The 25236-nt window shown below is 42.9% G+C and overlaps 1 protein-coding gene across 1 annotated transcript; it reads left to right on the plus strand.

The window, feature by feature from the left end:
* Nucleotides 1-190: 190 nt before the first annotated feature.
* On the plus strand, nucleotides 191-23426 carry LOC144104329 (organic cation transporter protein-like). The gene is made up of 11 exons (XM_077637261.1): nucleotides 191-348; nucleotides 2134-2525; nucleotides 5647-5750; nucleotides 6162-6316; nucleotides 6984-7152; nucleotides 14687-14834; nucleotides 18132-18223; nucleotides 18457-18671; nucleotides 19387-19568; nucleotides 22009-22154; nucleotides 23283-23426. The coding sequence occupies exons 2-11, from the start codon at nucleotides 2145-2147 to the stop codon at nucleotides 23371-23373; spliced, it is 1683 nt and encodes a 560-aa protein (XP_077493387.1). The 5' UTR covers nucleotides 191-348; nucleotides 2134-2144; the 3' UTR covers nucleotides 23374-23426.
* Nucleotides 23427-25236: the final 1810 nt, after the last annotated feature.

Consider the following 25236-nt stretch of genomic DNA (forward strand, 5'->3'; position numbering starts at 1 on the left):
CTGATCACAAGCTTAGTCTTTAGCCTACAAGAGAGGTAGAGAGTTTTGCTGCAAGAGGTGCAATCAGACTCTATGTATTCACGTAATCAGTACCGTAAGAAGGGGCTCGAAGCCGTAACCTACCAGTGACACCTTCCTCGAGCTTCACGAATGTGACTGGCTTCCTACAACAATTAAGTGGCTCACGGAAGCGGGGTCACAAACATAAAAAAACAGGTACTGGAGATAGCAGAAGAGGGCAGTTGTAAAGTAATCTAGGCATTTTACGACGCCGCCGTTATCACCTGCTTGATGCGGATGCCACCTGCTGAGGAGCCATTGGCGCATCCAAGACTAACGAGGTGCGAGGTGAGTCGAAATCCTCTGCCTGCATTCTTTAATTTTTGGCTATTTTAACATTTATTTTCGTGTTCTGAGAGACAGAGTAAGGAATTCGTTCTTTGAACAGCGATGAAACTCTCTAGCTGCTAAGGCTATTGCAACAAAACAATGAGTATTGGATATGTAGAGAGCACTTAGCCGAAGTTGGCTACCGCAACTACGAAAGGTCTATGCATGGGTAGCGAGACTTTCTTGAGACCACCTTTTTTTGTGTCTTGAGATTTTCTTTTATTAACGTGTCTCAGCTCTGAAAGCAACAACTGAAAATAGAGCACACTTTTGTCCATAAGATGCAATCAGTAACACTACCAGGGTAGGCTTCCAGGATGCTTCGCACCTTCCTCAAATCAGTAGTTTAAGGAAATTTACTTCGCTTTGGGAAGCCAGACGGAGCTATTTCAGTTATACGTTGTTCAGCAATCTTTTATTAAAACCTACCGTGGCTTGATTATAAAGGTTCTAGCAGTCAAATGGGCATATATGTTGGCATATTACACTATCCAGTAGAGCCCTACACTGAAAGTGCAATTTTTCAATGGTAGCGGATACTACAGAATGTAGACAAAGTTCTGATGAATTTTCCTTCGTAAGGAAGAAAAATGCTAGATTTAAGGACTTCTCAAGCTGAATACTACATTACGGCAATAAAATACTAGCCAACTATAGAAGTACTTAAACACGATTTCGGCTGGTGATGATTAAGGACATCAAAGGCTATATGTGCTAACGCATCTTTCCCGCTGGCCGTTAATATTCAGAAGTGTTTCAATCTTCCCCCCCCCTCCCCCCCCCCCCCCCCGGCATCCACACACGTCCTTTACAAATCGTGGTATATGCGGGAAAATGCATCAGAATAATCGGTTGTTAAATTTTTCATTCCTCAAAACAGAATAAGAAATGTGAAGGTTCACGCAGTGATCACTTAGGTACTGAAGTCGAAGAACTAGTCACCTGAGAATGGCTCTATTTATTTTCCTACCGCTTTTCAAAATGCTACAAAAAATGGTTTATTTGTTGAGCTTCAGGCTTCACTTTAAAATATGAATATTTTTTGATTTTCCCTCTTGATCTTATTGGTGAAAATAGTGTTGGGGATGACAGTTATACGATACTTGACGTCTTGCAGATGCAATTTTTCTCAATCACGTTGCTCGAGAATACTTCCCGACAGGTTAACTCTTTGTTAAGCATCGATAGAATGGAAAGAAAGATGGAAGCAAGGAGAAAACTATTTACAGCTCACTGACTCCTAATGAGACTTAGATATAGACTATGCTGATATATGTTATTTCAGCTCTTATTAGGTTAGGCCTAGTTGAATTATGGCTTGTACACTCTTTGTTAATACTTGAAGAGCAAAGAACGGGGCTTTTTTTTGTAAATAGAAGGCTTTTCACTCTCCGACACGCTTGAGGTGGAATCTTAAAGTAATGTTACAAGCGGCCTATTTTGGGCGCACAGGCTACGTGGCATCAAACTTCACATCTTACAAAGAACCACGTGCTTCGTGCTTTTAAAAAAAATGACAATATCATCATTCGAATGCAAGACAGTTAAGACCATCGAAGCGATTACAAGTCCCAAGCAGCACAAGTTATCTGCCCGATATTGGAAATATATTGTCATTAGCTGGTCCTACAAAGGGCCAGTATGAATCCATCCCTTTCCAATATTGGACCATTCACCTGTTCTGTTTGGGGTTAGTTTCATTACAGTTTTGGTAAGAGCCCTTACCAATCAATGCGCTTTCAGGGCACGGCGAGATGACGGAGGTCGTAGATCTCATCGGCCATTTCGGCCCTTGGCAAGCGTGCTTCGTGGTCTACGTCACGTACCGTGGCATACTTACCGGTCTCAACAACCTCGCCTACGTGTTCCTCGTCACCGACAACGAGCACTGGTGCTCCCGACCGTCGTCGTCACATTCCCTTACTGCTGACTTGCTCAAGAACATCACCGAGGTCGAGTGGAAGGAACGGTTCATCCCGTACGACAGTGAGTCTCAGTCGCACAGCCAGTGTTCGATGTACGACGTGCTCCACAACGCGACCAGCGGCGAGTTGGTCCCCGACAACACTTCAATCAAGAGCTGCGAGTCGTGGACCTACGACGAGCACATCTTTGGACACACTGCCACGGACGAGGTGCGCCTTTCTTACTTGCACAACAAGCTATTCACCTTCGAAGAGGAGTAGTTTCACTAGAAAAGACAGAAAACGGAAACAGAAGTGGACAGGACGCTCGCAGGCTCACAGCTGAACTTTACTGGGTGAAATATTACATATATAAGGCTATCATATGTAAGTCTATCACATGGCCATCATTTCGATGCGGCCACAGCCTCGCGTCAGGAGCCATAGGTGACAGCCAGCAAGTACACTGCAAGGGTTTCTAATACATACATCTTTTTTTCTTTATAGTATACGCCTCGAACAACTCAGGTGCACAACTGTCCCTATGCCTGAACAAAATATTAGATTTATCTAGAAGGAAAAGGCATTCGTTCTTAGAGTTTTTTCAATGAGCTTGAAATTTTTCAGAACGTGGAGTACTCATCAAAAGAGAGGTTGTTGAAACGTTCTTTAAACGAATATTAACGTTCAGTTCCGTCTGTCCAACAAAATTTAGTGATTCTTTATCAGCATCAGGCTGCACAGAATTTGAAGGACATTGCACGACGTTATGAAGTGGGTGTAAGATTTTCTGTTGTCTTAAATATGGCCTCTTTGTGTCCACTTGTCCAGAGCAGGATTGAAATACGATTAGCCTGAGCACTTTTATCTGCCTTGTAAACCACAAGACACGGTACGTTCCTTGCGGTCTATTTAACAGTTTGTTAATATTCGTTTATAGGAACATTTTAACAATCTCCCTTGTCATGAGTATTCCGACGTTGCAGAATATTGGAGGGCCTTTGGAAAAAGACAAAGAGGAGAGTCTTTCGCTTCTAGATAAGACTTGGAATTTATATAGGCACACGCACCGTTGTACACGACAGCTGCCAGAGCGTTGTACTAGAAGAATAAAAACAACGTGCATGTGCTAGCGATGTGTTGTAATTGCTGATGGGGAGGTTCGGGTCCTAGACGCGAGTTTGTGATGGCAGCGAATTTATAGCTTTGGGAACGTGGATTTTGTTCAGTGTACATATATCACCTTTCATCCATTAGACTTCAGTTGTGAGACTGCGAGTGCCTCGTCCACTTCTGCTTCTTTTGTCCGTGCTTCCTAGCGCAGTTAGCCCATTTACAAGATTAATATCCACCGACTAGTTAAGCTTGCAGCTTTACTAAATCTATGCGCATTGACTCAAAGGTTCAACACACCTCGCGGAAATGTATGTTAAATAACATAAAATAGAGCGCGAAGGGGAAAGTTACGCAGTACCAAAGAAGCAAAGCCGGCGGCAACAGGACGGCAACAAGAGTTCTATCTCTTAGTTGCCGTTCTTCCACTTATCTGGAGTGGTTCAATCACATACCAGTGTGCAAAATCTACCATAGTAATGAGAAAAATCCCAATGCGTTCGTGTCTGCTATGCTCGAGAGCACTGCGATCCCCGCCCCCTGGAGTCGAGAAATATCGTCGGATGGTCACCACAGTAAACGGCAGGCCGAACGGCATACATGATGATGATGATTTTTTATGGCGCAAAGGCGTCTGTGGCCAAAGAGCGCTATGGCAAAAGATATTTTCGGCTTCTCAAGGTGGGGTAAAAAGCAATGTCCCAAGCAAAAGCATTTCACCGTAAATAAGCCGAGCATAAGACCAGGGGAAAGCGTGTGCCCATTGTATCACCCGTGGGCTACCCGGCTTCACTGAGGATCAAACCCCGCACCTCCCGCATACGAGGTAGATGCTCAGACCACTAGGCCACCGCTGCGGTCTGAAGTCATACAGAGCAAAGTTTCGAATTTGGAGGACACTGTACATTCTAGTCGTATCGCGAGTTTTCAGCATGCACTTCCGTGCCAAATTCCCTTGCTACTTTCTTTCTCCCTCTTGTACCTCTTTCCCTTTTGATCCTCTATTTTCAGTTTTATTTTCTTCTGGTGAATTTCTCCAATATTTCTCTGCCTCTCTACATCTCCCGACGAGGGGTATAAAAGGGATAAAAAAAGCACTATCTGCAATGTGTTTTATGCAAACAGTGCCGTCATAGTTCTAGCTGAAGTCATTTTAAAAGAAGTGCACATGAACAGGGCGCCTAGTGGTTTGCTCTTTGTTGTGTACCGCAAGAGCACCTAGCCTTTAGGCGGCTTAAGAAGCGCTGCTTTTAAGTCCGCAAAATTGTTGTAGTAGAAGAATGACGCCAAAATTTAGACAAAGTTTTGCTTCAGCAGGCATCTTCTTCTTTTTAGCCTCTCATGTCGAACATTCTTGGACAAAAGTTTTGTAATTGGGAAAATTGTTACTGTTATGGAAATGTTGAACCTAATGATTGATTCTTTTGATATGAAGCAAAATCTTCCTTTTAAAGTGTTTCCATCGATCGCATCGAGGAGCTAAGACTGCCATAGTAAAGCAGTGGGGAGCGCTTTTGACGATAGCAAAATCTTTAGTAGAATGTAAGACTGCTGTCATATGATGAGCGGATATATTGATTGTTAATGAAATTGGACGTAATATGAAGAAATTATGTTCACAAACTGTTTCCCGCTTAAAATTTCTTTCATCCTGAATTTTTTGGTAAGAGATGCAGGTATGTGATGCGCAGTAAAGTGCTATAACATGTGTCTTTGATTTCCGGTTTTTTAGCGTATGGCATCTGAACCCTGTAAGACTCGCTGCAAACCGCAATTAAATTCATGGGGCACAGAAACCCTTTTGTACTTAGGATAACAACTAGCTATGCATTTTCCTATTTGTTTGAACATGAAGCAGTCATTAGAATACTAGTCTCAACTAAATGAAACAAGCGTTCTCTCATCCTGCAAGCACAAGTCTAAAAAATATGTAAAACGAACAAAGCTTTCCGATTCCTTTCGGGAGACGCATTATCCAAGAGATAATTAAAATATGCTTTTCTGAGCATATTTGCATACATAAGGAACCGCTATATAAATTTTCGTCAGTTCTCTGCTAACACGCAGTGAAGTAGGCAAGAAAACGTGTATAAAGAAAGCCAGATGATGTTGGCGACACACATTGTTGAACAAATGGAGCGGAAAGTTAGGCCCCATTTAGCCCAAACTATGTTTAAAGAAAGGGATATAGAATTGTCTTGCAGGGAAGACACAAGTAATGCTTTCCTTCGACTTTCAGTGGAATCTGGTTTGCGGAAACACGTGGAAGAGGTCTCTAGTACAAAGCAGTTACATGGCATGCTTGATGCTGGGAATACTTGTCATTGGAAATATTTCAGACAGGTACGTGCTTTGTTTCTGCAAAAATTCTGCTTTTAAAACACTACAATGTTTTTTTCACATTATTCTGGGTGCAGCGTGTAAGCGGTGATTTTTCCCGTACGTCTGGATTGTGATTCCTCTGAATTTAGAATCAAAATCTCACCCACAGCAGAATTACTCTTCTTATTTATCGGTCGATTCATATACCTTCAATAAAAAGATCAATAGGCTTGTTCTCTAAGAGCCACGTGTAAGAAATAGGCCTTAGTGGCACGCCCGACATTGCTTCCAGCCGAGCCATCTGGAAACTGCATTTATGTTTCTCGAATTTTCATAACGATCGAAAAGGCTTCAGAACACTCAATTGTAGATTTTCATGCAACAGTTGTTTGTCATTGAATGACAAATAGATGTGTATTACTGTCTTTCTAGGTTTGGAAGAAGGATTGTCGCGGTTGGAAGCACCATTCTGCTGTGTGTGTCTGCCACCGCAATGACTTTCAGCGGCAGTCTTAACCTATTTCTAACAACCAGAGTAGGAGTTGCATTCGCCATCTCAGGACTGCAGGTGGCATGCTTCAGCCTTCGTAAGCACACTTAGTGATCCATACTATATGCTCGGAAATTTTAAAGCAAAACGCGATAGCAAAGCGTTTCAGTTCTGGGTTTAAAAACGAATTACAAGACTAACAGCGGTGAGCTGAAGTGGTCACCCTGCTCAGGTTTCGTGAAAAACTAGTGACACAGCAAGGACTACACGTGCGTAAAAGGCGTTGCTTATAGTAACTGCACCTTCGTAGCTGCGCAATAGTTATGGCGCTGAGACACGCGAGCTTTACATAGGATTTTATGGAAATAATAGAGAAAGTTTTCTCTTTAGAATTTCATATCAATAGTTATCTGGCGTGGCCTGTTGAATGCAATTCATTTACGTAAAAGGATCATTTATTAAAGAGCGGTGCAGAAATTTTTTTGCACGCAATTTTAGATACATCTTCAAGCTTGTTTGTGTGCCATTTTTCTTCTAATTTTGACTTCCTAGAGATCTCCCAGTAACACAATGTACTCATTGTTCCTCAATTGCATCTTTCGCCTCTTCACCACTAAATCAGGGTCGATGCTTGTTGGAGTTGCAAGGTTCATCAGAATATGTAATGTGTGGCACACAAATCAGCCAAAGTAAATCAACGTAGGCGGGAGAGAACATGCCTTTAATATGACACTGATGTTGCTTTCACTATTGTCTCTATTTAGTGGCAGAAACGATCGGACCAAAGTTCAGGATTGCCCTCAACGTCTGTTACGGGTACGGGTGGATCATCGGCGTTCTCCTGTTACCGGGCATTGTTTGGCTCGCCCAAGACTGGAGAACACTCATCATCGTTAAAGCATGCTTCGCAGCACCGCTTATCGTCGCCCTACCGTAAATATATCTAGCTTCAGTATTCAACTACGTATTTTTCGCCGCTGTCAGCAGTTCGATGTGTTTAAGAAGACAAAATGTGTTTAATGTGGGAGACAGAAGGCACCAAATCGAATTTTCCTATCTTTTTGGCACAACAAGAAATCAAATCTACAGTCTTCTGTGTACTGAAAATATGGTAGCAAATAACGACCGTTTATCTTAGAATAATTAACTAAAAAACCAAAAGGAAGCTATTGGTTTACAATGCAGCCATTTCCATAAAGAATCCAACTTGCGAACAGTGCACTGCCGAATTTTAAAAAGAGGGAATTGCTGCACGCATAGCAACAACCGGTAAAAAAAAACGCCAGCATAAACAATATAAAAGTAGTTGTAAAATTCCCGTGCAAAACTCGACATGCGTTTTAAGCACGCACCTACTTTGCCTTTGTACAAATTCAACTAAACTGAGTCGCCAGTGGATGATTGAACCTATAAGATTGCAGTCACTGCTGTAGCTCAAAGATCCCAAATCCTCAGTCCTTTCGTTGTTTCTGGCTTTAAGTAGTTAATGCTAAAAACACTGAGTAGCGGCAAAGTGTTCAATTCATTGACTTGCTAAAGTAATGTACATAGGTCGCAGAGCACTCATATATGATTAGATTGTCTTCACCCGGCATGTTTCAGTTGCGTTCTGAAAACATTTCAGCGTGTTGCTTTTTTTATACCGCTTATTTTTGCTGACTCAGCAATCCTTTCCTACTTTGTGGTGATTTCATGGTCATATAGATGTCAGAACATGCCTTAGAGATGTTGTTGGGTCACAGCAACTTGGTCATGTTGGTTACCCATTTGTGATGGGACTCTTTCGTGAAGAGACAAGCGCTGTCTCTTGACAAGCGTCGGCACTTCTCTCTGGTTCCTTTGTTTGGCGCTGTTCCGTCAGAAATAGTTTCAGTACGGAAATAATCTCGTCATTCTCCCATAAAGATTAGCACCAACACCGAAGTCATTGACCCACCATACCGTGCTTATCGCGGCGTTACATGAGGTGTGAGCAACGCGGAGGAATTGCACTTCTCTCTTTGGCATAATATATGTTGGTGCGAGAAAATGCAACAGCAGGAAGTGCATGTGTTGTCGGACAGCAAGGGAATGACGGTAGCTCACTGCCACAATGCCTAGGTGAAAGTGGTGCCTAACCTGCTGAGGTTCAAGTCAGCGTGGATTTCGAATGGTCGTTTTTTTTTTAATTTTCGATGATGCTTCTTCCATCTAACTGAGAAAGCAGACGAGGGCAGCAGGGCTTCCGAATGCATTGCATGCTAAAGCCTAACAGAGGTACTATCGCGTTCAATATGACTTGCAACACACGAGCATGAGGCCGCAGCGCTTTCCGGATGCACGGTGGTGCCAACAAGCGGTGTGTTTGAAAGCAAAGTGGAAAGGATTCTGGTGTTCCACAAGTCAGCTGCATCCCTCGCGCCGTCTGCTCTACACAATCAGATCAACTGCGACACGCGGCTTGCACTGTCACACAAATGTCGGCGCATTAGCGTTGACGATGCGATAACGCTATGGTTCTTTAAAGACCAGAAGGCACAGGGGTGATGAGTCACTGCTAGAACAGCAAAATCTTTTCCCTTTCGTTTTCAAGCGTGCCGCTTGCCGGCCCCACCATGCTTCCGGTAAGCTCTCTGGCCACGCGGCCGGTCTTTGCAAGTTGTATCGAGCGCGGCAATACATCATGCTCCTTCTAGCCACGCTATTATAGTTTTAAGCCGTACGTGAAAAATAGTACATGTCCGTGTCTACCAACGAAAACATAGCTTTCTGTCGTGCCCTTCTGCCGCTCTCTCAAGAGCGCTACATGTAAGTACATCCTCTTACTTTGTCACACCCCAATTTCTACACTGTCAAAATGAAAATAAAGTTATTATTAATAGTTATATGGAATATATTACTAAGCAGGAAGTGCCATGGGACGGAGCTGGCGCGATAGGCTCGTAGCCTTTAAATCATGTCATCACCGCCGTCATGTCGCTCTGTCTTCATCGACACCCCGTCACGTAACATTAGGTGGAGTGGCAGGAATCTCTCATTATCTTGATCCTGGAACTCCGGCGTTCTCTTTCTTCGTTTGCGTCGGCTACGTGTTCCAGCTACACACCGTCCCTAATTGCGCCAACCTGCCAGCCCTGAACTTATTTCTCCGTTCTTCCTGCCTTCCCCTTCGGCCGCGCTGGCGAGAATAAACGACGTACTGATGATGACGCAGCGACTAGATGTTATAAACACACCGACCCCAGAAGCCACCCATGCGTGAGCGAACATAGCGTACCCATGCCGTACTGTGCGTCCTTAAGTCTCGGCAGTCGGTTGGCCCGTCAGCGTTCCATTCCGCCGCCATAGGGAAACTAACTGGGGAGACCGATGGAGGTGAAGTCGCCGGACGGTCAGCTTCACCCATGCCTCTTCTCATTCTTATGCCGAAGAACAAAGTGTCTGCATGCGAGAAATTATTCGAACCGTAGCTTCGGTTGGCACTGGTGCCGCTGTGTCTTTGATGACACTTTCGTTTCGGCACCATCTTGGGCAGAAAGATGTGTTTGCGTGGAACCAAGCCACAACTTTTTGCGGCGTTGGGGCTTAAACATTAGACCCTGTCGGCCTTTCCTCTGCCTCTGATGCACTAAGTAGAGGACGTTTCAGGACAGAGTTTACTGTGATATTATTGTAATATGTTTATTGTAATTGTTTATTGTAATATGTTATTTGGTTTTACTAATGCATGTACCCACTCCTGCTATGTCTCTCCTCCGAGACAGCAGTATTTGTAAATAAAATAAATAAAAGATAAATAACGTGCTACGCATTAAGTAATTCTGGGCAGTGACTTTTGCGCAAGCGTGGGGCTACACTAGACATCAGTGCCGGCGAAATTTGTGTGCTACGACACATGCTGTCGGCTATTTCGTAGATCCCGTCTGCAGCCCACACGTCTTGTTTTTTCTAACTCAAGATGTGGTCCTGCCAACTCCTTGTTTGCCAGCCTCTGGCACGCAACACCAAATTAACAAGGAGAATGCCAATGCTGTTCTCCATAATCCGTATCGAGTCTCTGCAGCAGAGCAGGATATCACTCCCTTTCGGGTCCAAGAAATAGGGCTGAAAGGACTCATTCGGGAGTATTCCAGCCCGTGGGTCGCGCCTGTAATACTAGTGAATAAGAAAGACAATTCATGGCTATTTTGCGAAGATTACCTTCGCTTGAGTGCGGTAAAAAAAAAGGACGGGTACCCATTACCGCTCATTCATGATGCAGTCGACTGTCTTCACTCGGTGTCATACTGCTCGTCCATTGGCCTTCGATCTGAGTATTAACATACACCGATGCATCAATCAGACCGAGAGGATACCACCTTCACTATTCCAGATGGCTTCTTAGAATTTGAAGTAAGGTCATTCGGCTTGCATAATGAGCCTGCGACGTTCGAGCTTCCCGTGGGTACTGCTATGGGATGTCGTTTCTGCTGAAGGACGAATCCCAACATAAAAATGTAACAACCGTTTATTCGATTATCGATGGCAGCGGACCAGGATACCGACGCTACGCTCGTCTCGATAGCCGAAGGGAAAAGCTGCTCTTCGCAGCCGGGCAGCCTGTTTTTGTAGCCACCATCGGTGATGCATCCCTCGGGTGACGCAGCGGTGGCGCTGTGCTTTATCGGTAACGCAGTCCAGCGTGTGGCCGTTTTACGCTGGGCCGGATGATAACAAGGCGAAAGCTGCGCGGAAATGTGCGCAGAGTGTGTCGGCACACTGCGTCGGCACACTGCCGTCTGGGGAATAAAATGGGATACGTGCATGTGGCATTTTGAAAGTCGTCATTATCTTTGGCAAGACCTCTGAAGTGCAGAATGAAAGCTTCGCAATTGTTCTCAACATCATCAGCGAGGCTGTATTCATTTTAAATTCCAAGAGGTGCCACTTCACACAGCGGAAAACTCACCTTCTTGCATTGCAGAACACACAAACCACGCCCTCACCAATATGCTGTCCATGTATGCTGCATCGGATCACCGGAGTTTAGACGAGACGCCGTGTTACAATTCGTGACCTAGGCATACAACACCGGGAAGCATGAGGCGTCTAGTGTACTCCATTCTACGTGCCCTATGTCAGGATACAAAGCGCTTTGCTGGATACTGCCTTCCTCTCCTCACTTCACAATGGCCCTACCTCCTCCCAGTTGCTATGTAGGGCTGCAGAAGCTCATTGACTGGCCCGCTTGCGCAGTTTGTCTTCAGAAGTCCGCTCGAAGGACCGCTATGCCGAGCGTCACGTTCCCGCTGCATACGCTCCAGGAGATTTCGTTTGGCTCTGGACTCCATTGCGTAAGCGCGATTGGTACCAGAAGTTTTTCATCAGGTAGCCTGGCCCTTCCGTCGTTCTGAGTCGAATGAGCGATGTCAGCTATGTGATTGGTAAAGTTGCCGCAAACAATCGCCGCTCTCTCAAAACCGAAGCAACTCATGTGGCTCGTCTCGAGCGCTTCCTCCCTCGACCAGCCTGATTCGCTGCAGGATTGGCTCCAGGAACTTAGTCTGTCAGAGGGGCAATTTGCACGCGCCACGTAGTAACCGTGTTAGAGGAAGACGAGGCTCAAGACGAGCGAAGGACGTTGGCTATGCTGCCCACTCCAGTCCACTTAGTCCACCGATCACTCATCTAATAAACCCATTTCATCCGCAACATTATTAATAATTATCGCAGAACGTCGGGAGAAACAAAGATAAATCTTCTTATAGCCGTGACAAAGGAAACATAATAGAAACCGGCAATTCGCTGTAATATGCTCAAATATATTGCTTTGTTGTATTTTAATTTTTGATGCTTGATTTTTGAGCGGTGCATTTTTGTATTTTGTACCTATAATTTGTTACTGTTACAAAAAGAACCGGGGGCTAATGGCACCGAATGGGCGACAATGTCGAGAGCCCCGTCTTGTACAAGGGCGACCGCAGAAGCATCAGTCGCATCTGAAACATCGCAGTTAAGGTAACGATAACATCTATAAAGCAAGAAAAATACTGTGGAATAATTTTACGAACATTCAGAAAAAGCAGTTTGCCTAAATTTTCATACCCGGGTTCGAACCCGACCGCGGCGGCTGCGTTTTTATGAAGGAAAAACGCTAAGGCGCCCGTGTGCTGTGCGATGTCAGTGCACGTTAAAGATCCCCTAGGTGGTCGAAATTATTCCGGAGCCCTCCACTTCGACACCTCTTTCTTCCTTTCTTCTTTCACTCCCTCCTTTACCCTTCCCTTGCGGCGCGGTTCAGGTGTCCAACGATATATGAGACAGATACTGCGCCTTTTCCTTTCCTCCCAAAACCAATTATTATTACGGTGCTTTACACTCCAACCAGCGGAGTTCCTCAGGGCTCGGTATTAGGCCCGCTTCTGTTCTCTGTTTTTATCAATGACGTTTCCTCCGTGGTCAAAAACTCCTCATTTCTCCTTTATGCGGACGATATAAAAATGTTCAAGGCAATACATACTCTTCACGATTGCTTGTCATTGCAATCTGACATATCCGCCTTCTCTGATTGGTGCTTGAAGAATGGGCTCACTCTCAATTCATCTAAAACCAAGGTTGTCTCATTTACGCGTAAAACGCACAGTCTTCTCTACTCTTATTCTGTGAATGGTAGGCCGCTGCCCAGGTTTGATGAAATTAATGACCTCGGCGTACTTTTCGACCGTAGCCTCAGCTTCTCCTCTCATACAAAACGCATTGCTCTACGGGCTATGCGTACACTCGGCTTCATCTGCAGGCTTTCGAGAGAGTTTCGATCCCCACTTCCTTTCTTAAAGCTCTACCTCTCCATATGCTTGCCGCTTTTGGAATATGCGTCTGTTGTTTGGAACGGCACTTGCCAGTCGAACTGTGAAAAAATCGACAGAGTTCAGCTAAAGTTTTTACGCATATTTCAACATCGGTTTTCTTGCAAAACTTCCAGCTCTCGTCCCAGACGGAGTAACTCACTGCAGCTTCCTTCTCTTAGCTGCCGTCGCGTGAGGGCAGATATAATTTTCTTGTATAAACTTCTTCATGGTCACATTCTATGCCCTCAGCTCCTAGCGCGTATCCTTTTGCGTGTACCGCGAAAGAGCATAAGGGAATTCAGACCATTCCAAGTTTCTGCGCTCCTGCACTCCCTCTCCCCTCTGGACAGAATGCAAAAGTTGTTTAATTCTCTTTGTCCTCACCTAGATATATTCGAAAATTCTCTCCCTTCCTTTATATTGGATGTCCGTGACGTTCCACTTTGAGCACTCTTTTTCTCATACATAACTTCCCCTTTCATGCATTTTGTCTTTACTGCACTTGTGCGTTTGCACCGGTATTATATTGTTTTTTCTCTCCTTAATTATTCATCACGTGTACTTGTTTTCATTAATATTATTTCTTTAATACTGTATACTCACGCCTGATTGTCTGTAACGCGTTCACTAATTACGTTTCTTATTGTGTATGATTGTATTTCTAGCTTGTATTTCAGAGGTTTCATATTCGTTCATATTAGTATTGGGTTTATTCTTGTTTGTAGTTTGCTATATGCTGTACTTGGCTGTTATCGGTCGTTCATTCTCATTGTTTATTGTTTCATTAGTTATTTATATGTCTGTTGCCTGTTCTAGCTGTTTTCATTTACCGCTGTTCTCGATGTTTTCTTGTTTTCGCTTTTTTGCTTCATGCTTGCTGTCACGCCTAGTTTATATGTCTTTTTTTTTCTATCGCCTTGTCTGCTGCATTACCTCCCCTGAGTGTCTTCCTTTGTAGTGAAATAAATTTACATTTTGTGCGTGTGAATGGTGTACCAGCACCAAGACCTTTGGGTTGTTCCTGGGCACCGAAAAAATAAAGATTGATTATTATTATTATTATTATTATTATTATTATTATTATTACTATTACTATTACTATTATTATTATTATTATTATTATTATTATTATTATTATTATTATTATTATTATTATTATTATTATTATTATTATTATTATTATTATTATTAAATTTCCGCCGCCGCGGCGGCTGAGTGGTTACGGCGCTCGACTGCTGGCCCGTAAGACGCGGGTTCGATCCCGGCCGCGGCGGTCGAATTTCGATGGAGGCGAAATTCTAGAGGCCCGTGTACTGTGCGATGTCAGTGCACGTTAAAGAACCCCAGGTGGTCGAAATTTCCGGAGCCCTTAACTACGGCGTCTCTCATAGCCTGAGTCGCTTTGGGACATTAAACCCCCATAAACCATAAACCATTATTAAATTTTCATAAAATTGAGTCTGCTAAAGTTTCTGGGCTGTCATCACTCAAGGTGCCTGTTTAGTCTTTACTGATTTGAACCACAATGACAAAACCCAAATAGTGTAGCAGAGGCTCCATATAACGCTTCCCACTCAAATCTTGCCGAACGGCAACTGTTGCAGATATCCACATCGGTAAATTATGCTCTGTGTTTATTTTTATACGTCATCATTCTGCAGGTGGCTTTACGAGTCGCCCCGATGGCTTGTGAGCATGGGAAAGCAAGCAGAAGCATGCGAAGCTATCCGCAAGATTGCCCGCTTCAACAGGAGGCATGTGCGAGATGTCGAGAAAGAGGTTGAAACTTTGACGAAAACGAAACAGAATGTAAGTATGCACTCTGTTTTTCAGATGTGCTCCTTTTTGGGACGCTTTAGCGTGTGTAAAACTTCATGCTATACCTTTGAGCATAGTTTTGAAAAAAAAAAAGCACGATCAAAGACAGCCACACAAGAACTAAAATGCCTTCACACGCAGGCGTTTATGTATTTGGAGTCGTTTTTGTCCTGCTTTGGTTTTTTGTGTTAAGATATTTCAATTCCAAAGCCAGAAGCTTTCGTTTATGATGATTGCAAGAAACCACGACCCAGTCACCTCCTACTTTGACCGTCATTCACAAAGTGGCGGCAGATGGCTGCATAGATGGAATCATTAAAGGCCATTCATGTAAAGGAGATTTTTAAATTTAATTGATTTCAATATAGCATATTTTTTCAGGGTAATAAAACTGTACGTGGAGGGCTAGCCATTTCAGATGAGGCCAAAACAATTGTAGTCGACAGTGTCCTAGGATTATTTTGCAAGGAAAAACAGAGAAGTCTACGCCATATTTTTTGCACTCAGAATTTTAACTATACATAAACAAATAAAACATTTTACTTATTGTTCGGCATGTTCGTATTTTTCTTTCGCGCTTTCTGAAACCATTCTATAAAAGATATGATTTGGCAGAATTGGCGCTAGAGTATCGTCAAGTATGTGTATGCTGTTGTGACGAAAAATGTAAAATCACTGCTTTGACAGTAGGAAGCTGGAAAAATGGTGTCCATTTCTACTAAATGCTAACATGGGCAGTGGAAGAAAGTGGACAATGCAAGGTAAAAGAGTTTCAGAGATTCTGACGTTAGGTAATGTTAAATATAATTTTTTCATTCCATCTGTTTTCCAATCGCCATTTTGGTGTGTGCCGCACTTGCATATGCACGCCAAGAGAACAGTAATTTTCCTCTGTATTCGCAACCCGGCAAAACAGCTGGTGAATTATCCCGACCAAGCACTTGTATTCCAACGAAGCTGAACGCTCACCTCGACGACACATGTTTCTTAAGGCGACAATTCCTTTACGTGCTTAAATATAGAGCAGCGGAAAGCCGCAGGCCGAACTGTTCGGTGCAGCTATCGTAGTCTCTTGCTTCCTTTTTGCTGTGACACACTAGTTCCCCCATGTAAACAGCTTACATATGAAAGCCTGTTTGTTCTTCTCCGCCGCCTGCCGTTGCCATCACGCGACGATGTAGAGTGCAATTACCCCTTACGCCGATATCCGCGGGGAAGTTCAGGAACTACGGCTAGATAAATAGATCTTAACGTCAAAGCCGGCACCTCGGCTTGAGGCAGACCGCGGTCCAGTGGAGGATTGCTGATAAATTTCAACAACCTGACTTTTTCTCGCGCTAACATAATCATGAACCAAGGAGCAGTGCTCCATTTATTCTACATAGAAGCGCTGTTGCGAAGACCGGCTGTCGAACTCACGACCACATTCTCAGTAGCCAAACGCGATTGATCCAAATCCACAGCGGCGGGTAATCCAGCCACGGTTAAGGCGTACGCGGCGCGAGCTGCTGGTTAGTCAAATCTGCCTGTGCTCGCGCCCGAAGTGACGTAGTGTACTCTGAGCCTGTAGGATAGCGACAGTTGTGCAAGTAGTGAAGAACGGGTGCGAAAACTTTTGCTCATAATGTCAGTCAGTGCAGGAAACCGTGTGAAGCTGCTATGCATGGTGTTTTAAACCTGTGTTCCAAGCATAAGCACCGGCAGAGCAGCACAAAGAACAATGATGACTGACACACAAGCAACACACGAGCTGACTAGAACCAACTATCACAGATATACGTAAAGCGCATTGTCACCCTGTCCGAATGCACTAGGCATGAATTGTGTCAGCGTCGCCAAGAGAATTGCTAGGTTCGCAATCAAGGAGGTTCTGCAAATCCCATTGGTACGAAGCTCTGACCAGTAAAACAGAATACATGCAGCAATAAATTTTTGTACACAGACAAAAAAAGGCTTTGTTTGTTTTATTTTATTGGTTTATTTTCATGAATTCCTGTCCTGCAGCGCAGATATCGTCACGCCCCCTCAGCGTTCGCATCATTAGCGTTTTATGTGGGGAAAGTGCTAAATTGGTGGTGATATTTCTGCCGGTTTGTATCACTCACACACAAAGCTGCCTTTTTCTTTATGTGAAAGGCTTCCAATAAAAGCCTCGTCTGTTTACTCTTGCTCCTGCCCAGAATCCTTGCCTTTTCCAGTCGAGGTTCACACTTGTTAACATGGCTGACCAAATTGGCATATTTATCTTTATTATTTTCTACCTTTTGGCAATGTTCCCCAAGGCGTATGGAAGGAGTGGTGTACGAGATACCTCTGACCTGTGGAATGTCCTACGTAGGGCAAACGGGGAGGTGCATCAAAAACGCCTTGAGGAACATTGAAAAAAGTTAGAAAATAATAAAGATAAATATGCCAATTTGGTCAGCCATGTTAACAAGTGTGAACCTCGACAGGAGAAGGCAAGTATTCTGGGCAGGAGCAAGAGTAAACAGGCGAGGCTTTTATTGGAAGCCTTTCACATAAAGAAAAAGGCAGCTTTGTGTGCGAGTGATACTTCTGTATGCGACGGAGTACGATTTTCTGTGCAAAACTGATAATGCGAGGTGATAAGCTACGGCTGTGATAAGGCACGTGGAGTGAAAAAAGTGGGCGTATCCTGAGGCTATAAATCTATGTGGTTTTGCTTCTGCAATAAACAGTTCGAAGTTGGCGCATATGTCCGTTGTCTCTATGTCTCTTTTGTTTTGTCTGTGTGAATTAATTTGCGCCAAGGTGGATTTTTTTCCCAAGCTTCAAAAAAATACGACGAAATGTTTTGAACAACGACGAAACCGAGTTGCCCAATTTTCTAGGTCATTTCATGTGTGCCGCATGCAATTTTCAATGCAAGTAGTCACCGCCTGGTTATGGCCGAGTCCTCTTGTGGATAAGTGCCATTTTGTGAAGCAAACAACAACAAAGACGCTATGGCCGCTTATCTGTTGTTCGGCTGTCCCAAGCCGTCGATACTCTCCCTAGTAGATTACCTCTTCTGCCTATAGCCATTACGTAACAATTTTGTTTTTGTTTTGCTATTTTGCTAACGTGGCCTCACCTCCAACTTTAGTGATGATAAATAAAACATTGAAATAAACAGTACAGAATTGAACTTTAGAAATAAAAGATAACGAAAACAAAACAACTACAAATATTAAAGTGTACGCTCTTCTCACAAGCCTGTAATGGGTGGACAAGGCGAATGAAGAAACGCATGACAACACTAAAATATATTTGTTTCTCTATTTTCAGGCTATGCAGTCTCATAAGGGAAACATCTCTGTGTTCGGGTTATTCAAGACTAAATATCTACGAAGAAACACTATTGTACTAATCACATGCTCGTAAGTAAAATTATCTTTTTAAAGTTTACAAGTTCGTCGCTTCAGTGCCTATTGTGTATTCCTCCAATTTTGTCAAGAATTTTTTTCTAAAACAGGTACCAATTTGTTTTTTCTTTGAGCATATATTTACAACAAATAACAAAAAAGTGTATATTGAGTTTTAATGCTTTGACGGCTTCGACATTGAAACAGTACGCAAGACAGAAGTTAATTTGGGGTTTTGTCAATTTCAGTTTTCTTTCGTACATAGTCTACTATGGCTACGCGAGAACTGCCACCACGCTCGGAGGCAACCCGTATATGAACTTTGCCATCGCCGCTAGCCTGGAGTGTTTTGGCTACACTGCGTCACTTGTGACAACCAAGTACCTCAAGCGAATGCCTATCATGATCTCAAGCTACGGCTTCTTCAGTGTCACTCTGCTCATTACAGCCTTCACGCCCAAAGGTTCGTACAACTTGAATTGTAACCAAGCGCAAATTCCACATTCTAAAAAAAAAACTGGCCATGGTACACATCACTGCCGCAGCTAATAAAGTTTTCGCATGGGCAGTTATATCGTTGACATCTTTGTATCAAAGCTTTTTATGTTTTGCAGCGGAAGAGATAGAATTACTCTTTAAAGACGTGTGTTTTCATGTTTTTTTCGTGATCCAGTTGCAGAGAGAGAAAGCAGAGTGTTGCCCTCCTTTCCAAAAACATTTCGATTAATTTCAATTATTTACGCCTCAAGTAATTTGGAATACAAACGAAGGGCACAAAAAACATGAAGTGAAGCTTCAAACCCAAAAATATTAGGCTACTATAACACCGTGTTACAGCCAAGCTTCATTCTGTTTGCAATTCAGAACATGTGCGTTCTCTGGTATGGGCATATTTTGTTATTACTTTTTGCAGCTGGTGCCAATTATATTTTTATTTATACTACGCAAATAACGCGTGATTTCATATCCAGCGCCATTTGTCTTTCCTTGTCAGTATCGTGTTTACAACGCATTCTGCTTTCAGCATATTCTGTCGAATACCTTTCGCATAATAATATGAGAAAACATGGCCTTAATGAAACTTTCGGGATTTTTTCATCGAAAAAGTCCAAATACATGCAGTTGTTCTTCTTAGAAAGAAGGGCTAGTAAATATTGTATAAATGTCTCCGTTTGCAGAATACCTGGCCCTTCGTACTACCATTCGAATGGCTGGCTGGTTCACGTACACCCTGGGTTACACTACTCAGTTCATCTTCATGAATGAAATGTTCCCTACAGTTGCTCGAAGCGGAGGGTTCGGGCTTTGCACCACTGTGGGCCGTCTGGGAGCGGCCATCGAGCCTTGGATCAACGTTTTCGTAATTATTCTGTGACCATTATTCATTCCGAACGCAAATAATTTGTTGCCAACCTGCTACAAGATGGACAGAAATACTATTTTTGATGCCTGGCTTAAGAACCAACCACCCTAAACAAGAGTCGACGGTAAAACCATCCACACGATGCGTCGTTAATCGTGGTTGTATCACTGGTGTTGCTATCAATAAGACGCGTGCAACAGATGTTAAGTGTTCTGCTCTGTCAAAAACGGATGTGCAATATTAGAAACCAGTAATATTTCCTAAACACGCACATGTCCAAGAGCCAGAACCGTCCTGCATATTATTATGATGTGTGCCACTTGCAATAGAAGTGGTAATGCACAACCATTGGATGGTTCATCAACTGACGATTGTTCGAAACGGTGTGACATCATCAAAGGCGAGAAAATACCCAATGTTTATCAGTAATAGCGACTACTGCAACTTCCAACTGCGCCAACTACAAAGGCATAAAATGGGATTCCTTTGGGCTTAGAATAGATTTGAAATAGCATTACAATCAAATTTGAAGTAAAACTTAAATATAATTGGAATAGAGTGCAAACAGTATTGCAATTGCATTCGATTGCACGCACGTAAGTTCTCTAAATGCCCCAAGTAATTTTTACTCTTTATTTTATAAGAATAAAATTGTCTCAAAGAACAGCGGATTAGAAAACGTGCGACACCAATTGTTCTATTTATATCCATCGGTACCCTGCGTTTAAATAAGCAACGGAGAACAAATACGCCGCAATTGTTTGTCATCCTTCTCGCTTAAGAAAAAATATACGTTCGACAGAAAGTCATCCTTGATTTCTAGCGTCCCGAAAAGTTCGGTAGAATATAATTTGAAACGAGTAAAACTAAGTGGTGGACGTAGTATCTTCGGGAAATGAAATAGTTATAGAAGCGTCCATTCGAGCCTAGAAAGGTATTTTAATACAAGGACAGCGTGAACTGCTTGAAGAAAATAATTAACTAGCTGTACTTTCGAACAGGGATATAGCTGTACTAAATGAGCCAAGTAAAATTAAGCTACAGGTATTTATGAATAACAAAGGCAGCTTGAAAACGTAAGAGTAATAACGGCGACCGGAGTAGTACGCAAGAAACACCCTGCAGAAAAAGGGTTGTCAAACTAACTTATCTAACATACAATATTCCCATTACACATGTTTTATCTAGTGGGAAAGGGCAGTTTTGGGCCTCAAAGTGTTCTATGAACGCTGATATTGGGGCAAATTTTTCAACATTTCGCAACTTACTGCAGAAACTGCCCTTTTTAAGAACATGCAAGACTAAGCTTCGTGCGATTGGCCTTTGTAAATACACTATGTGTTCCGCATGGCTGGTAGCGCTGTGTTGTGATGAATCATTGAGCACTAGAACTCTAAAGGAGAGAAGGTAAGCTTCGTTTGAGTTTTCGTCTACACTCTCTTAATGTGCTACCAGAAATTTTTCCTCGGGAATGCCTTTTATCACAGAAATTTTTGTGGCTGGGTCTTCTATGGTCTGAGCAGCTGTGTAGGCCGCCAGATTAACAATTTTGACGCAACCGCTTGATAAAATGGTCAGCGGTAAATCTTGTTTTGACATGACCTTGCAACCGCGGGCCCTATTAGCACCGAAGAAACGTGCTGAGACGACAGATGTGTAGGATTATTCAAACATGAGGCGTCGAATTGTTTTAAATGTAAAAAAGTACAGAGAGAATTTCTTTAATTGAAGGCAGATAATTTAGTCGGCACGGAAAGACTACTGGCATGCTATTCAGCGCTGGGAGGGGGTTTTCAGAGAAAAGGTGAAAAGTGTAGGGTGAAGGAAATATAAGATTGGAAAAAAATACTGAAGATAACAAATATATGCAGTCAATGAATCGCGACGAAGACAGGAAATGGAGAACGCGTTAAAGTATTTAAGCTAGCGAACTAGTCCAATGTCCATTAGGTGTGCAGACAAAGTTCAGTGCTTGGCGAACGCTCACGAAAGGGCAGGCTAAAAGGTTTTAAACTTTGTCAATTAGACTACTATCATACAATGCACGACGCTGTTACGTGCTAGGCAAGCGACATTTCACCCTGTTCATGGTTACTGGCACTTACGCATTAGACTGCATTTGATATTCGACTGATGCTCTCTCGTCTGCGTAACCTAAACAATCTAGAAGAACATCAACACTGTTGCAACTTAATCGCAGTTCTCACAATATGATCTGCTGGCTTAACTAAACTAGCCTCCCTTCCTAATTGCAAACGCGTCATACAGTGCGAAACGTAAAATGATTATGTAAAATCGACGAAATTCTTTCGTGCCATGCGGACCGATTTCCGATGCGCTTGAAGGCACATAGACCTTTTCCAACTTATATAATGCGACGTCAAGAATAATTAAAGCTGCCCCGAACTCATCTCTGAAGTTATTTTCTGCTTTCCAGTTGATATCTTGGGGTGAGCAGACCGTCCTCATTTTGTACTCTGCAATGCTGTTCGTCATAACACTGGCCTTGATGCTGCTTCCGGAAACATTTGGAAGTCCACTTCCCGACACGCTGGAAGAAGGAGAGTTGTACTCTGCACTCAAGTAAGTTTTGGAAGTGGAAAGAAAGCACAAGCAGCTTGATTTCTCGAGGCACACATCTGCTCGTGTATGCATCTTTGCAACAATTCTCTATAGTACTTTGTGCTTTACTTTGTGTCTTAATTTCATACGGACCAAAGTAATAATATGAAACTCTTCGATGTATAAAATGATGCAAACTGATCTTTCTCCTAGCTGTTGCTCTGCCAATTATTGTAGGGGGCCAGGGCCTTGTCAAGCTGTCTTTCACAGCTTTTAGTCCTGGCCCCTTTCTTTTCGACGAAAAGAAAAATAAACTTGACTTGACCCTACCGGACTGAATAATGGACGTTTACTTCATTGAACTCTTTTGGAACATTTAACTAATGCAGCTGCGAGAAAACCCTCCTTAAAGTATAAAACATCGCTTGAAAGTCTCAGCGGCACACTTGCTTTCGTACACCTGCCTTTTTTCACAGCGTGTTGAAATATTTTTGGTAATTGAAAGTCGCAGAGGCATCAGCGCTTGCTTCAACATCAACTTCTTAGTGGTAAACTTGTGTTATGTAGCGCAAAGCGCGCGCTAGTTAGAATAGCCGCGAGAGCTATCTGCACCCACAAGCGGTAGCTAGCTTCTGCACCTATTGAATTTCGTGCAATTATTTGCAGGCTCAAACAAAAATTACCTGAAGTGAAAATATTCTTCCCAGAATTTTTCTATGTGACGTTTCTCTCTGGTTTCAAAATAATATGAATATTTGCCTGAAATTAGGGACAGGTGTTCATTTTATCTATGTATTTCTGAAAAAGCCATAATAGCACAGCGGAAAGAAATGTTCTATCCGATATCCTCTTTATCTATGGAGTCAATTGCTTATAGTCGTATCACTTAAGATTAGGTAAGATAGTAGAAGTGTTAATTTGGAGAATTGTTAATTTTGTTTCGTCGAAAACGCAATCGAGAAATAGAGAGCCGATCATCTATTTGACTTGAAACTTAAAAAAAAAGTGATTTGAGCTGTAGATGCTTCAAAAATACGTTTTGTCAGCCAGAAGAGCTCTATATCTTTGTCCATCAGTCAGACTTTTTATTATACTTGTATCCTAGCGATATGTATTTTCATTTTGGACATTTCTTTTTTCCTCTGGCAGGTTATCGAAGAAAAAGAAGGCGGAAAAGAGAAACACCGACGCGTACAACACCGTTGAAACCGAAGAGCGTGATGAAGATAACAAGAGCTGAACGCAGGGGCCGAAGAGACAGAACCACAGTGAAATAAAAATTACTAACCTGGCCGCTCGGCTCTGGTTCCTTAAGTTGACACCTATTTTTTTTAAGGCAGCTCATTCGTGGGATCAAGGCTTCTTTGTTAAGTCCGAAAAGTAAAGTACCTGCTTCAGCGGTCGTTTTTTTTTTTTTGCTGCTCCTCCGCAAGAACTATGGTTAACTCACAGTTAACCAGAATACGAAGCGCAGTTGTCTTAGTAAGACAATTGGTCATCAAAGAACGAGAAAAGCGAAAAACTTGGTAGAGAGGAGCTTTTCTAACGTGTGGTTTAGTGGCGACGGGAAGCAATAGCAGGAATCCTTGGCAAGAAATACACGCAAATGAAACACAAATCTCCAAAGTACCTCTAAAACTAGTAGTGTCTTTGTGATCGGAAGAAAAGAAACACTTTTTGCCTGCTTCAAACAAATGAGCACAGCATTCCAACCACCTGCCATTCATGTGCATCTTGATAAACCGCGTGACCGCAACTGGTGGATTAACGTATCAACGTGAGTGTTCTTTCTTCTGTGCTGAATGTTCAATATTTCCCAGACACACCAGGGCAACGGGTCAGCGCCAGGGCATTTTCTTACTGTGTGCTTTGAGGCCGACGGTGCTTCCGCAAACATTGTTTTATCTCCATCATTATGATAATCATCCTAACTAGGCTAGGCCGCCTGCAATAAAAACGTTCCCTCATATCTATCCGATTAACCTTGTACAGGGCCAGCTGCGACCACGCTATATTCACAAACTTTGTTATCTATTTCACCAAACTGACTTCCTGTCTCCCCCAGTTATTCTTGCCTCTTCTTGGACGCATTCCATTCCCCTTAAGGACAACCGGTTATTTGGCATTAAAATTATAACGCCAATGCTGAATTCGTATTTAAGATTAAGGATTAGATGTTATCAACTGGCGTTTTCTCCTTGGACCATTTAACTCTCTGCCTGTATCAGTACGTTACATACATAAATTTCCTTTCCATAGGTCGCTGAGGGCATGGAAATGTCTGAGTCACTGAGGACTCTTTACCTTAGTGTTCACCTTATCCCTGGGTGAGTATCGATAGGATGCAATTATTATATACTTATATGCAATTACATTATAACACTGGTAAACTCCCATTCAATATGTTTTTTAGACACATCCGATTGTTCATGTTGCTGGCCACGCCTCAAATTCATCCTATAACTAATACTATCAAGAAGAAAGTAGTATCTTTACTATCATTGTAGGGTTAGAAGGACATGAAACGGGAATACTACGCCAAGTTGGACTGCTACGCTAGCTTCACGTCAAAGTTAGTAACTCATTTTTGCCGAAAAAAAGGCACTAATAAGCCAGAAAGTTGTGTAAAAGCAAGCATACCGAAGATAATTACAACTGCGGCTATGACGTGTCTACGCGCTTTTCCACTGAACGCTATTTATCGTCAGTGGGAAATTACCGCCTGAGTACGAGGAAAGCAGGTTGATGATGAATAGAAGAACCCCTCAAAAAGTACATGAACGGGTAGTTTTTTGCTGCTTCCCCTCTTCATCATATACCAAATGGCCCACATTTCCACTGTTCTGCACCTCGTTGAGTTTAGCGAAGACTGCGAGAACTTTCTCAATTATAACCGTGTAAAAGAGAGGATGGAAATACACGACCAGTGCGAAAAAACTTGAGGTTAATACTGCACCGTGCATGTCGTGCACTTGGGCCGCATGTGGCCATGGTACGCAGCGCATTCAGCACCGCGAGTTCTCGAGTGCAGTTTCGATCTTTGGTGCTTCCTAGTCAGCCGGCGAAACGATTTCGTTCTCACTTAAGTCGCCGAATGGGCCAC

This window comes from Amblyomma americanum, chromosome 9 (genome assembly GCF_052857255.1).
Source record: "Amblyomma americanum isolate KBUSLIRL-KWMA chromosome 9, ASM5285725v1, whole genome shotgun sequence".
In the NCBI taxonomy this organism is placed as follows: domain Eukaryota; kingdom Metazoa; phylum Arthropoda; class Arachnida; order Ixodida; family Ixodidae; genus Amblyomma; species Amblyomma americanum.

What these genes read in the sequence shown, in the direction of transcription:
- LOC144104329 (XM_077637261.1), top strand. Translation starts at nt 2,145, where the DNA reads ATGACGGAGGTCGTAGATCTCATCGGCCATTTCGGCCCTTGGCAAGCG. An exon ending in GGTGGCATGCTTCAGCCTTC is followed by an intron (nt 6,317 to 6,983) that starts GTAAGCACACTT and finishes GTCTCTATTTAG; the next exon opens with TGGCAGAAACGATCGGACCA. An exon ending in TACAGCCTTCACGCCCAAAG is followed by an intron (nt 18,672 to 19,386) that starts GTTCGTACAACT and finishes CTCCGTTTGCAG; the next exon opens with AATACCTGGCCCTTCGTACT.